Source organism: Ornithodoros turicata, chromosome 2 (assembly GCF_037126465.1).
Source record: "Ornithodoros turicata isolate Travis chromosome 2, ASM3712646v1, whole genome shotgun sequence".
NCBI lineage: Eukaryota > Metazoa > Arthropoda > Arachnida > Ixodida > Argasidae > Ornithodoros > Ornithodoros turicata.
The window spans coordinates 134,734,937-134,748,371 of record NC_088202.1 but is presented as its reverse complement, the minus strand read 5'-3'; the positions used below and the strand labels follow the sequence as shown (position 1 = coordinate 134,748,371).

General features: G+C 43.3%; 1 protein-coding gene and 1 long non-coding RNA gene across 3 annotated transcripts; one reads left to right on the top strand and one right to left on the bottom strand.

Moving 5' to 3' along the window:
• Positions 1 to 5,482: 5,482 nt before the first annotated feature.
• On the bottom strand, positions 5,483 to 8,101 carry LOC135386170 (uncharacterized). Of its 2 annotated transcripts, XR_010420625.1 has the most exons (4): positions 7,986 to 8,101; positions 7,686 to 7,868; positions 6,705 to 6,833; positions 5,483 to 5,594 (listed from the first exon to the last, which is right to left on the bottom strand). It is a non-coding gene; the product is annotated as an uncharacterized LOC135386170 (long non-coding RNA). The 2 variants fall into 2 exon arrangements; XR_010420624.1 differs by lacking the exon at positions 7,686 to 7,868 and having other exon boundaries at positions 7,986 to 8,088.
• A 122-nt stretch (positions 8,102 to 8,223) lies between these two features.
• LOC135386169 (protein canopy homolog 2-like) lies at positions 8,224 to 12,354 on the top strand. Its single transcript, XM_064615935.1, has 5 exons — positions 8,224 to 8,412; positions 8,528 to 8,643; positions 8,968 to 9,162; positions 10,191 to 10,299; positions 12,120 to 12,354. The coding sequence occupies exons 1-5, from the start codon at positions 8,316 to 8,318 to the stop codon at positions 12,155 to 12,157; spliced, it is 555 nt and encodes a 184-aa protein (XP_064472005.1). The 5' UTR covers positions 8,224 to 8,315; the 3' UTR covers positions 12,158 to 12,354.
• The last annotated feature ends 1,081 nt before the right edge of the window (positions 12,355 to 13,435 follow it).

Genomic DNA, 13,435 nt, shown 5'->3' with positions numbered 1-13,435 from the left:
GGCTGCGACAACGTCGGGCATATGCGAAGCTGTTACCAAGGTCCGTGGCAATCTCAATGAAATCGCTATAAACCTTGGGCGCTGGGCCACAATGGCCGCGATGATATTGTGGTCAGGGATCGGAACCGAAACTGAACCCGAACCGAAAACCGGAAAAAACCGTTATTTTCTGACGAACCCGAACGATTTTTTTGCTTGTCCTGAGCCGAACCGAAACTGAACCGAAAAAAATTGATACGGTTACCGGTTCGGGAATCGGTTCAGAGGTGAATTAATTGTACTACTGACCGACCTTTTTTTTGCTCACCTGAACGGTTATCTCACGCCTTTCTCTTACAATCGTGTACGGTGAGCGTAAGCTTGCTTGCACGTAGCAAAATTACTGCCCGTGGACCGGTTAAACCGAGGCCGAAAAAAGTAACTGTTCCAGTCCCTGTAAATGCCCCGACCGCTGACAGATTTTTTTTTTGTCTGTGTATGTGCGTGGGGGGGGGGGGGGGTTCTCCCTGAGCCGAACCCGAACCGAACCGATATACCTGAACCGGTTCAAGCTGATAATTTCGGTTCAGCGGAGCTAAACCCGAACCGAACCAATATACCTGAACCCGAACCGGACCGAAAAAAATACCGGTTCCGATCCCTGATTGTGGTCAACGAGGCTCGCTGCTTCTCGGTCGAGGAGCTTGAGTCCCGGGAAGATGTAGTCGTCAAGTGATTGACCTGGAGGTTGGGTGCACTCGCTTACGTTTGCCCTTCAACGGCTGTAAGCATGGAATGAACACTGACACTGCTAGACTCTCCTGTGTATACCTTGAAACACCTTCATTCCTTAGCTATGACACACAGGTTTTATACAAACTTCCTGCACCGGTCTCCTGAGTGGGAAACATTGTGTTGCATCAACACATGGTAGTGGAATGATGCAAATGGTTCCGGGAAATGTAGGAATCATCATACTAGCATCTGCGCAATCCTTGACTTCAAAGCTACAAGAATTTCAAAGTTTTCTTGAAGTACCACGACTCATAAAGTTATGACTTTTTTACATTTGTGCTTAGTTACAGATGTATGCAATGTAGGGCATACCAGGATAAAGAGCAAAAAAAAATGGTATTGTAAAAGAATGTAAAATGGTGCCCACCTAAAAGCGCAGGCGCGAAAGGTAGGAAAAGGGAGCAACAATCTGCTACGCTTACATCTTCACCCATTCCAGATACGGTGAAAACTAAAGCGATCGCTTAACCGATCGTGTCATGACTCACACTAATTATGCCTCGGCAGTGCACAGCAAATATAAACCAGTCAGGAAAAATGCAGCAAGTCTCCTGATTATTCCGTGCATACGTCTTGCATTGAAGTGTGTGTTGCAATAGAACATATGACTTTGAAAATTCTATGCTCAGTGCAGTAGGTTCATGCAAGTCCTGGTCACTGGCTATTTATTGTCTTTTACATGCACTAGGCTTCTTTAATGTTCAACTTGAACTTCAAAACACCTGCAAACTTTCATGCACATACGCTCAAGTCGGAGGTACATGAATATGGACACCACATCAAAAAATGTGCAGCACCACCAGATCAACGTGAAGTCCTTTATTTCCAGCAAGACCTATAGTGTAATTCCTTTTTCAAAACAGCCACAGAACAAAAACACCAGGGCAGATAGCATTAAGTTTTCACAGAAAACAAAAACTTCATTCATGCAACCTGCAAAGTTGCATGGAGCCCACTTCAGGCCATGCTGCACGCTCAACAATGCTCACGGAGCTACACGGGGCATGTATTTTGCAGACAACTTCTGCCATAAAACTCTTGGTTATATAACAATAGACTGCTGATGTTTACGAGACCTTTTATGTTCCATTGCCTCTGCTAGAATGATGAGATAAGATTTTGAACAGATCGAGTTATTCACAAGCAAAACTGTTGTTGCCTCCCATGTTGGTTACATGCACAGCGACAAGCAGCAGTTACGGTAGTGATCCTCCAAAAGTCTGAGTGCTTCCCCAGAAACACTGTAGCAATGGTAAAATGAGGAGACTTTGAATGTGCTTAATGTATTTAATGTAAATGTTGCATATATTATATGCATTATCGTTTTTATCCTAATTGTTTAAAGAACTCGTTTTTTCCTCTTACGATCACCATGTGGAATTGTTCGCCACAACAAACTGTTGATTATAACTCATTAGTATCATTTACTAACCTTGTTGAAAGTGGTTCGCATTGAATTTTGTTAGATGTGTGAACTTTACTAATCAAATTGCAATTAAAACTATGTAGTCTCAATGTTCAGTGTATTACCTACTACTTTGCATGACACTCCTTCTATGACATTTTTAATGTCAGAATTATTCCAAATAAATAAATATTTTCCTCGTGCAATGTCAACAAAGTGGCCTACAAAATTGTAGCATGCATAACACATGCAATAGCTAGGGCTGCGCAAATATTCGACATTTCGAATACCTGTAGAATACTTTCAGTATTCGATTCCACAATTCCATATCCGTGACTTTTGAATAAACCGATTTTCTTCGGATATTCAAGATTTCCTGAATGCCCGAGCCTTAGCGCTAAACACACACAGTGTTTTTTCAGCAGTGCTGCGGTGTGCTCCGTGTCAGCATCACTCGACATCACCAAGCACATCTGCAAACGATTTCTCGACAGCATCTCGCCTGTTAAGCAGGATGTGCGTCGTCTGCATCCACTCTTGGTAAGGAGCCTCCACTGGTGAAACGCACGCGACAGATGGCTGAAATTTTACGTGAGAAATCCATATGTAACACTCAGAAAATGCATAGGTGTATGAACAAAACTACACACGTGCGCAGTCGCCACTATGCACTCCCAGCCGTTTCGTGCAGAGTTGGTTATCTTTTCGCCGCTCTTGCGCGTGTTGGTGTCCAGTGGCATGCACACTGAGGGCTCTGTGTGTGTGCGTTGCACAGTGTGTAAAAGAGAGACTGCCAGTTGGAATAGGTGAAGGCACTGCATGAGCATACCTAACGCACAAATCGCTGATTACGTCAGAGCTTAATGCTTGTCGTCAAATCCTCCAAACACCAGCAAAGTGTGGAACGGTGTGAAACAAAAATTCAAGGTACTTCCAAGGGCACGGTCGTCATTTTTGCCCGGGATATGAAAAAAGGCTTATGACTAGACCCTGAAGTTTTCGGGTTTTATTTTTTTCCAAATTCGGGGGGTAAAATTCAGGTCAATCACTTGATGCCGAAAATTCATGCAAATTCGGGCGGAAAAATTACCGTCAGACTGAATTTGGGGATAAATCGGGCTCTATTGTCGAACAAACGTTCGTTGTACAGCCTATCCAGAGTATCAGACGTTGAGATCAACCGTGTATTTTGTGAAAAATTAGTATGTCATTGCCGTGAGGTGCCTAGCTTAGGTGCAGTTTTGCGGGTAGAAATCGGGTTTAACCCTAAACCGGTGAACCTTGATTCGGGGTGCAAATTCAGGGAAAAATCGGGTTTAACCCTAAAACTTCAGAGTCTACTTATGACCAGGGCTTAAACATTTCACAAAGGTATTCATCATAGATTGAGAAGTTATCCATCAAAAAGAGCTCATTGCAAGTTAAGTTACCGTGTGCAACATGTAACTAAGTTAATAACGAAGTCCTTCAGCCTGGAATGTAACTGGCAGTTACCGAGTTACTTAAAAAAAAAAGAACGAGTTACTTCCAAGCTACTTTGGACACAAAATAGCATTACGCAGGTGCAGCGTGCGTGAGCAGTTGAGTTTGACCTCGAGTTGCCTGCCGAGGAGTGCGACAGGCTTAGTTCCTGAGGGCGCACAATGGTTCAGCTTCATTTCAATGGCAACGGTTTTTTACTTCCTGAATAAAATACTGTAATTGATTGAATATCACGTTTTATGGCAAAAAAAAATGCCACGAAGGAACCGGAGAGAAAGCACAAAAATATGTGGACGTGAGTGAAAAGCGAGTTAAAAGTAACTTGTAACTTAGCTTAAGTCACTTTGGCAAAGTTACCTGAAAAAGGAACGAGTTCCTCTGAAAGTTACCGCGGCGCAAAAGTACCGAGCTAAGTTACAAGTTACCAAAAAAAGGAACTTAGTTACAGTAACGAGTTACCTCGAACTCTGGTATTTATAAGCAACAGTTTGCAGACGACAGAACACACGGGGACCACGGAAATTGGGACGAGTTCGTTCAGGGACCAATGGGAACCATGCCAAGATGCAAAAGAGGCATGCTAAACATGACCGGGAGCCTGTCACACTGCATCAAATATGTAGACCCTATAGAGGCAACGTCCAATTTGGGGCATTAATTCGGGGGAAGAATCGGGTTAAACCCTAAACCCAATTTTTACGTGGCAAATTTCCCTTTACTGAGATGTCTGTAGGGATACACACTAATTTGTTTGGCAGCAAATGCACTTACATCTTCTTTTTGAACCAAACCAGTATGGTCAGTTTGAGTAACTGAACCAGATCCTTCACCAAATTTAGCATACTGGAAGTTTTTTCACCCAAATTCACATGAATTTAGAGCACATGAGCGATTTTTACCCCCGCATTTAGAAAAAAAATACTTTACAAATACAGCACTTCCCCTTGAGAAACTTCACAATGAGTGGGATACACCTAGAACTGTAAAAGTAACTGTAAAACAGTAAATTGTCTTGTGGGAGTGGCAACCTTTTCCTCATCCCTTCATAGCTGGTGCTTTCCTTGTGATTATTACATGTGATTGTATATGCACACTGCAATAAACGAAGTTGCTTGAAGTCGTTACGTTGTATTTATTCGATTCAACATTAAAAGTCCAAATATGTATTCCTATTAGACATTTTTACTATTCGCACAGCCCTAGCAATGACCTAACATATGTCAACTGTGCCAAATACACCACAGTATCATGATGCGAACGCCTCATATTCACGTCTCAGAAACGCAACAAAATAAATTAAATAACGTAATTAAGGACATCACCATCGAGGCAAGTGTCCCATTAAACTGTGCACACATATGCGCTAAGACTTACTAGACAAAGAACCTACGTATATTTACAACAGACAGAGCACCTGCAACAGTCCTGCAATCTATTTAGTAAACTTTTTCCTGCAAATATTTTCTAAATATAGTTCTTATCACTTTCTTGCAAAATAGAGACCACCTGCGCATCACAACAACATATCAAAGCGGTCGTGCGTATCTACGAAATTCGACTAAATTCGTCCCTGGTAAAACAACATGCAGCATGTGGCCCAGGCCCCTAAGCCACGCCCTAGACGCTCGGACATGTCTACAAATGTGGCAGGTGAGAAAATGGATGACTTTTATGCACTGCGAAACATTCGGCAGGCAGCCCATCCTAACGTCCTACTGGCTTCACGATTTATCCTCTCCGCCTTCGAGCTGACGACTCCTCCTGCGCTGATAGTGGTGGTACAGGTTGTAGACCATGCCAATAGTTAAGCATCCTACAACTGTGCCTTGTGCTGCTACACGCAACTGCATCATGTAGATGGATGTGGACACAAACTTCCTGCGGCGGTACATGAAAGCGCCGTATGCCACAGCACAGATGCATCCTCCCAGTCCTGTTGGAAAGTAAAGTTTCAGGATTAAAAGGTTGCTGCGAGAAATTCTTCCCCCTGCCCCATTCTATTTTTTGCACACATCATAAATAGAGACTGAAGTTTTGGGGGTTTAACCCGATTCTTCCCTGGATCGAAGGTTGCCTCTTTAGGGTGAAACCACGATTTTTACCTGGTGAATTGCCCTCACTGAGACATCTGTAGGAACACATACTAACTCGTTTGACAAGAAATGCAGTTACAACACTGTTTGTACCAAACCCGAGCAGTTAGTTTGAGTAACTGAGCCCGATTTCTCCCCAAATTTAGCGTAACTGCAAGTTTCTCCCCCCGAATTTGCATGAATTTAGAGCACAGTTCTTTTTACCAGATTTTTACCTCCTAAATTTAGAAAAACAATATTTCCCCGAAAGCTTCAGGCTCCAATCATAAAGCAGGTTCAACTGGGCGTTTCTTTACACAGACTTTGCACTGTGTATGTGTCAGGCAATTGCAACAAAGTACACATGACTACAGCCTGTCTTTGTCTGCAGCAGCCAGTGTGACTTCATGAATGTGGTGCTCTTAGAAGAAATGTATATAGTATATACCCTCAAAATCCATAGTGCTTCATGATGCGATCTCATGAGGAGCACTCATGTAGATGGATTGTTGCTAGAAAATGAGGCTGTACTGCAGCAACGCGAACACTAAAGAGCCCAAAGAAACAACAAAAACGGGCACAGTGCAGGAAAAGACAAACACAAGGAAGAGGTGGAGACAGGACATGCGCTCGTCCTGTCGTCATCTCCTTCTTGTGTTGCTCTTTTCCTGCCTTACGCCATTTCCACAATCTTTATGCAAATGAGCCATGAGTGGGAGATGGGAATGGGGGTTGTGGTGTGAACACTGGCAGCTGGAGTAAAGGCGCTACGGCACTGCTTGAATGTAGAGACCCACGCATGCTTTGTGAAGACAGTCAGTTTTACACGCATATTTCTGCATAATTTTTAAGGATCCCGGGGGATTTTGATCACCATGTGACAAAAGGTAAACTGCAACGGGTGAAAGAAGAAAAATGTTTTGTGCTATGTCAAAAAGTGTGTTAGAGCTAAAATGCAGCGAAACACTTACCAAAGACCATAAATGGGGATTCCTGAAACTTCCTCTTGAATTTACTCATTGATGTTTCAGGCACATAAGTCTCCGGATCAAAAGTGCTCTGTGTCGCCATGTCGGTACTACTCTTTACCATATATATGCCTGGAACAAACAGCCATAGATTAAAGATTATGAATGGCAGGTTAGATGAAAAAAATATACCCGCCCTAGTGTGTAAGTAATAATCCACATCACTTTTCTTTTTTTGATGTTGTCGCTGTTCTCGAAGTTTTTTTTTTTGTATGTGTATGTATTTACATGGAGTAGCAAACCCTCATCCTGTGGAATGCTTTTTTTTTGTGCGTGTGTTTATAAGCTGTGTTGCCCCCACTCCAATATATTCTTAGGATAACCCGCACCACAACACACAACGCATATGTTTCTATCAATAATGACTGGGGTAGGTGATAATCTTGTAGTACTCAAGTGGGGGGGGAGATCAGGCACACTGCCAATCTGATGCAGCATTTCCAATGGCACTGGGTCAAAAGGATAATGCATCTGGTTGTGGGAAGAATTAAATGACTCAAGGTCTGCTTCGGGATGTTTCGCACACCGAAAAGTCATGCGCTATGTCACTGATATGCTACAGTATTATGTCAGTATTGCGCGAAAGAAGTTCGGATGACTTCCTGCCTAAATGGGATCGTTGTGAGCTTAATTATCAAGCGGGTATAAGCAGTTGGTCGTTCATTAAAAAAATAAGACAGGAAATTTAGCGAGTAATTTTATGGTCGGATAGTATACGTAGTAATCTATATTCGCTGGTGCAGCAAAAAGCATTGCATCATAAAGTGTTGCGAAAGATCCTGCAAACGAAGGCGGATTATGAGTCACGTGAGCTTCAGAAACCACACTCAATGCGAAACTTAACTGTGACGATTTGCGTTATTCACAAATTTCCCGTGCAACCGACGGGGCATGTCACTGAATTAAACCTAGCATGGGGCTCACCTTCAAGGTCGGAGACCTGATGCGTTCGGCTGCGACGCACACGCAACTTTCACAGAAGAGACAAGTCTCAAGGTGTCCCACGTAGCACTTAATTTCTACTTCGATCTTACATCAATCGAATCCTCTCGTCATTCATTCATTCCCCAGTACACATACCGTCGAGAAGCCGGCTTCTCGGCAGAGCTGCACATTTCGAGAATTTCGAGATTGTAAATGACGCTACGAGTGGCCGAACGTGTCCTCGCTTAATTTTACGACAACTAAGCAGTGCATTGCAATTAAAAATGCAAGAAAGCTTACCGTCTAGGAGTCTGTCTGTCTTGCCGTCCCGCCAGTAGGTCAGCGTGACGAATGACGACAGTGAGTGACGTCAATGCCGATAGCCTTGCAGAGTGAACAGTGTGAAGTCGTCCACTTTATGATAGCAACGCAAATCAGATTTTTAAGCTTTGACGAATCATACGATTAAATTGCACATTACGAGTTTGTTACAAAAAAGCAATTCTGACGTTGTTTACAGGTGGCGCAGCTACTAGCAAATCTGACAAAGACACGTGTAAAAGCCGGTGAGCAGCTCTTCGCGGTGCTTAGTTGCTGTGTTTCACTGTTGGCTGCTTCCCCAATATCAAGATGTATGACTTCAGAATTTTATTATTCAGTTGCATGGTTTCCGCACTTTGTTATTACTGTGACGCACAGCCAACAGTGAGGGAACTAAAATGCGAAGGTAAGTTCTGCCAAGCAACCTTCTGATCGGTTGGTCCATTCATTAGTAGGCTTCGTTATACCGCAGCTTTCTGTGCGGTACTGCAGAAAACCAAAAAAGAAGTACTCTTTTGCAGTGTGCAGAGCAGTGATCAAAGAGTCCATAACTGCAATAAACAGCGCAGACCCTAAAAAGGTGGTGCAGATTGGCAGTTTTAGGTTACAAGGAGACGGAACTCAGAAGCAAAAAGCGGTAACGTACACCCACTTTCATGCCATCACATTTTCTTATACTTACTTGCCTTCACACATTCGTGGGATTCTGTACAAGCTGTTCTACGTTACCTGTCTGCTATGATGCGCAATTCGTATCTCAGGCACGACCAAAGAAATTGGTCTTCATGCAGAAAAAGCTGGAGTACACATTTGACAACCTTAATGATTGTGTACCTCTCCGTAATCGGCATAACGGAAACCTTACAGCTCTAGAACTGCATGCACGCTTCTATGATCTAGATGTAGAAGTCGTGGATTTTCACGCACAAAAGAATACCTTGCATGATCTGTTGTTTTGCAGGTTCAGTATGCTGGATCAGAAATACACATGCACGATGTGTTGGAGGAAGTTTGCTCAACAATGGACAATTATGCACAAGCCACACACAAGGAGACTGGAGAGTTGGCACTTATAAACCTGTCTAAGGAAGTAGAAAAGCTTAGCAGCTATACCCTTCTGCCAGATCCGGACTCCAACACAAAGCTGAAGAAATACGTTAGTATGCCTCGCTGTTTATGTTCATCGATATCTTGTGTCGCAAAATGTGGGGTGGAACAGGTTATCTGTATTACACCCATCATGTTTATTAGGTAATCTGTATCACACTGTGACATAAAGGGGCACCAAACAGCTCACCGAACGTTGTCATGAACAAACATGAGCATGAAAGAATGCACTGAATATCGTGCTGGTGTGGAGGCTATATGTCCTCTTTTGCACCAATATATATTTGCCAGAAGTTCCATTACATATGGGTTATGTGGAGGACGTTTATTAGGGCCATCCAAAATTCGAGCTCGAACTGAATAAAAAAACTTTTTTTCAAAATGTTTTACTGAGCTTCACATATCTCCTGTTTACTGAGGAACTTGCGATAATGGTGATAAAGGATTTTTTTGTCCTCTCTTCATAGAATGATGTTGCCTGTTATGGAGCTAAGGTATTGTGAGTTAGCCCACTGATATTGCGGCTTCCTTCACATTGTCTTCATCACTTTCACCTTTTTTGTCTTTGAGGAAGTGCTGTCAGTGACGAAAACGTTTTCGTCCCTCTGGACTGTCCAAGAACTGACCGTTTCGACCTCATATAAGATGTATCAACGCTATCTTATTGTCTAAAAAAAAAGGCACCTGACTCCCATTGACACTCTCACACATCTCCACAACATTTGCATCCAGAACTCATTTTCTGGACGCACATTGCAAATTTACGCAAACACCCGGTTTACCAATGTAGCAGTTACGACTCTGTCTTGCTATGTTTGTCGTTTGGTGAATTTTTTCCGTTCTGTGGTACCCTTTCTTTTGGTAGTAGTGAAGCGTAGTATAGTGTGTCTATGTAGTGAGAGTTTAAAACCCTGGGAATTGATGATGTATTGACACAAGTGTCAAGTTGTGTTTGTACGTGTTATTTTTTTCTTTGTGGCATTCTACTGCATTTCATTACTATGAAAGCAGATTAGCATCAAGCCCATTTTAGTCTCCATACACTACACTCATGCACACCCATTTCATTTTTAACAGTGTGAAGACATGCTTGGTGAATATGAAGATGACTTCATCAGGACTTTTTCAAAGAACAAAATAAGAGTGGAGCCCCAGGCTTTCAAAATGCTCTGTGAGAACAATGAAGGTATGCAAGTTCATGAAATCAAACATGGTAGACACTGATGAAGCAACGTTTGACAGCAAAAACGTAGGCCATGTGACTACGTTCTCTCGTGTCGTGTGTTTTCGCTGTTCCTTTTGCAATTGTAGACACTACTGGAAAACACCATAATGTCTTGCATGTCATTGTTAGGCAACGTGCTCTTAATACCGGATTTATTTAGTGTATAGTCTGCACTTTTTTTCACAAAAAAAACATAGTGCCACATAGCGGGCGCATGCAATACGTGGGTAAAATATTTAATGACCGCACTTTCGGTATTTAACCCCCACCTTTATTCAGAGTCATTGTTGTCTGACTCCTCGAAACACGACGCGAGTCTTCTTTGCAGACACAGGGCTCTCGCTCTGTTTTCTGCAGTATCACACTTTTGCTTTGTTCACTGAAAACCGTTGAGCAATGTTGACGATTTCTGCGTTGTTCAGCTTGGCTGATTGCCGTGACCCTGGACATGCACCATCTCACCGGTCTGACCATCGCCAGATGAAACCCCAACGGACAACTCCGAGCACATTGGTTGACAAAATTCAATCGTGCGGTTAATGACTGCTCTCCCTCATTCGTATTCAATGTGTCCACCTCATTGGTTGTCGACTGTGGCTTTGCTTCTCCTCTACGCCTCCTCATTCTCTACTTCGTTCCTGTTGCATGGGGGCTCGCTACGTTGCCATAATACGAGCCGTTCGTGCCAGTAAAGTAGGAGCGTTCCATATGTGGGGGCAAAAAAATACCATAATTTAGGCACTCAAGTCAGTGATATATTCTACTATATGCAAGCGCGTTATATAAACTAGTAAATACAGTAAGTATCTGTGGTGCTGGTTCCGTCGACTAACCGTTGCTATGCAAGCTAGTATTGCAAAGGCAGCTTTCAAGTGCCACAGCGTCATTATCCTCTGGGAACCTTCGACAAATTGATAGATTACATTTAGTGCACGGACAGCATAGTTTATGCAGTTCCATGTTTGTCTGTGATTGTACGTGTCACCAATAAGAAAGATGCGAGGCCAAGCTGCTGATTGAAGCCACAGCAATCACGTCATTACATACATTGTTTTCCAACTGTGTGGGTATTTAGACTTGCTGGAAGGTGCTGGTTGGGTCGGAGCCCACCCTGTAGTTGTCAGGCTACAAAAGTTCAAATGAACCGTTGCATCTGATTCTGAAACTCTAGCGTCATTTTATTCCTCGTGGACCACTGACCACGATATCGAAAACCCAGTGCGAAATAGTGGCATAGCTTGACTGTTATTCGATGGTATACACGACGAGCAGACGATGGACGTTGAGAGCATTCTGCAATTCCTTTCTGGAAAAAAAAAGAGAAAACGTCGCTGCCTAAGAACCAATGAGGGCGTGTCCTAGAGAAAACGAATGCCGCAGGCGTCTCCGAGTTACGTAGCATCTACGCAGTGCCTTTCTCCTCTTAGTGCCGCCGCCTCACGTGACAAGTAAGCAGGTGACGCGTATTGGGGAGTGACGCCACAGGTTTACGCAACGCATAAGCTGAGAAGAAAGGAACAAATAAGAAAGGCACCTTTTCAACATCGTGCAAGCATCGTGTCCGCGGCTGCTTTCTCTGACTGCTTCGTCAAACACCCTGATTTTGCAGAAAATGCCACCTCATTGCTCCTTTAAACATAGTTCCGGATTCAGGTCTGTACAATAGCCACTTTAAGAATGTAATGAGTTGATCCCTTCCACCACCTACAGGGCACAAAATTGACTTGTTGTGCATGAAAATGATCGATGGATACTAAGTCGGAATTTTTCATCTCTTCCAGATATATGTCAAGTGTCATCAGCAAAGTCAGAGTTGTAGTCTCAGCACCAGTAGCGTTGCTTCAGGCCAGCACATGTCCGTTTCCAGCCGTTTTGTTGGGATGCATTCGGTCTTTGTTTTCTACTAGGGCATTTTCTTTATTTTAAATCCTTTACCTATTTATTCTTACCCTGTTGGACAGCACCATTCCATACTGTGATCATTTTGTTAATAAAAATTTGCTCAGTTCTGCAACATGCCACGTGTATACATATATTAATAATGCCACGAAATAGTACTTGCGCAAAAAAGCCAAATTCTGTCACAGCTATGTTTGTTAGTAAATTACGTACATATTTACATACAGACAGGGTGTCTACCAACCTGGAAAAGTCAGGGGATTGTCAGGGAATTTGGCAGAAAAAGCAGCTGGAGTCAGGGAAAATCGCGGACAAGTTGCTGTGATGATACGCAGCGAATCGCGAATTCGAATCGAGTAGCATTTCGCCAGTACAACAAGCTCTGAGTCAGAAAAGTAGGGTATCCTCACTAATACTTAATAAATGGTCTGTTTTGTGAGGAATCTGTATGAAAACATAGGAGCAGGCACCAAGTTCCCTTTTGTTTTTGTCAGGGAATTTGCGTGACATAGTCAGTGAAAACCCGGAGAAGTCAGGGAGTTTGAAGGCTGCAATTTGGTAGACACCCTGACAGATATTCGCCGGGAAACCTGTTCTCAACATAACACAATCAAAAGGGTTAAGTATTGTCATCATCTGCAAAAGGCTAGGACAAACCCTATCCTAATCCCTTCTGAAGGTGTGTGTGTGTGTGCCACATCAAGAAATTTACTAATGCCCATCCATATTCCTGGAACATGGTGCTTTTGCTTTTGGCAGAATCTCCCATTATGACAGACATGTAGTCAGCACGTGTTGAGAACAGTGGCGGATCAAAGGGACTTCGTTTGAGCCTTCGTGTTTGTGTTTTGTTTACGTGTCTTGCCCATCGCTCAGGCTTGCCTATCATGGAATTTATCCACCAGCTAGCCTGCAATTACGCCATTCTGTCGGATCAAAGGGGGTGGTTGGGCGATCGCCCCCCCCCCCCCCTCAGAATGTCAGTTTGTACATTGGATTTCCCTCCCCCACTATGCGCTCCGACAAAGAAACTGCCCCCCCCCCCCCAAACCGAGGGTCTGGATCCGCCCCTGGTTGAGAATACCGTAGAGCAGCAGCCGCATTTACCTTAGACATATGTACATCACGAAGGGCCACACAGAAAAGAAACCGTAATCGCCATGGAATACCGTAAAATGCCATAAAATAAAACTATACA

Coding starts and splice junctions, on each gene's coding strand:
- LOC135386169 (XM_064615935.1), top strand. CDS start 8,316: ATGTATGACTTCAGAATTTTATTATTCAGTTGCATGGTTTCCGCACTT. Junction 8,413..8,527: donor GAGGGAACTAAAATGCGAAG/GTAAGTTCTGCC, acceptor ACTCTTTTGCAG/TGTGCAGAGCAGTGATCAAA. Junction 10,300..12,119: donor GCTCTGTGAGAACAATGAAG/GTATGCAAGTTC, acceptor CATCTCTTCCAG/ATATATGTCAAGTGTCATCA.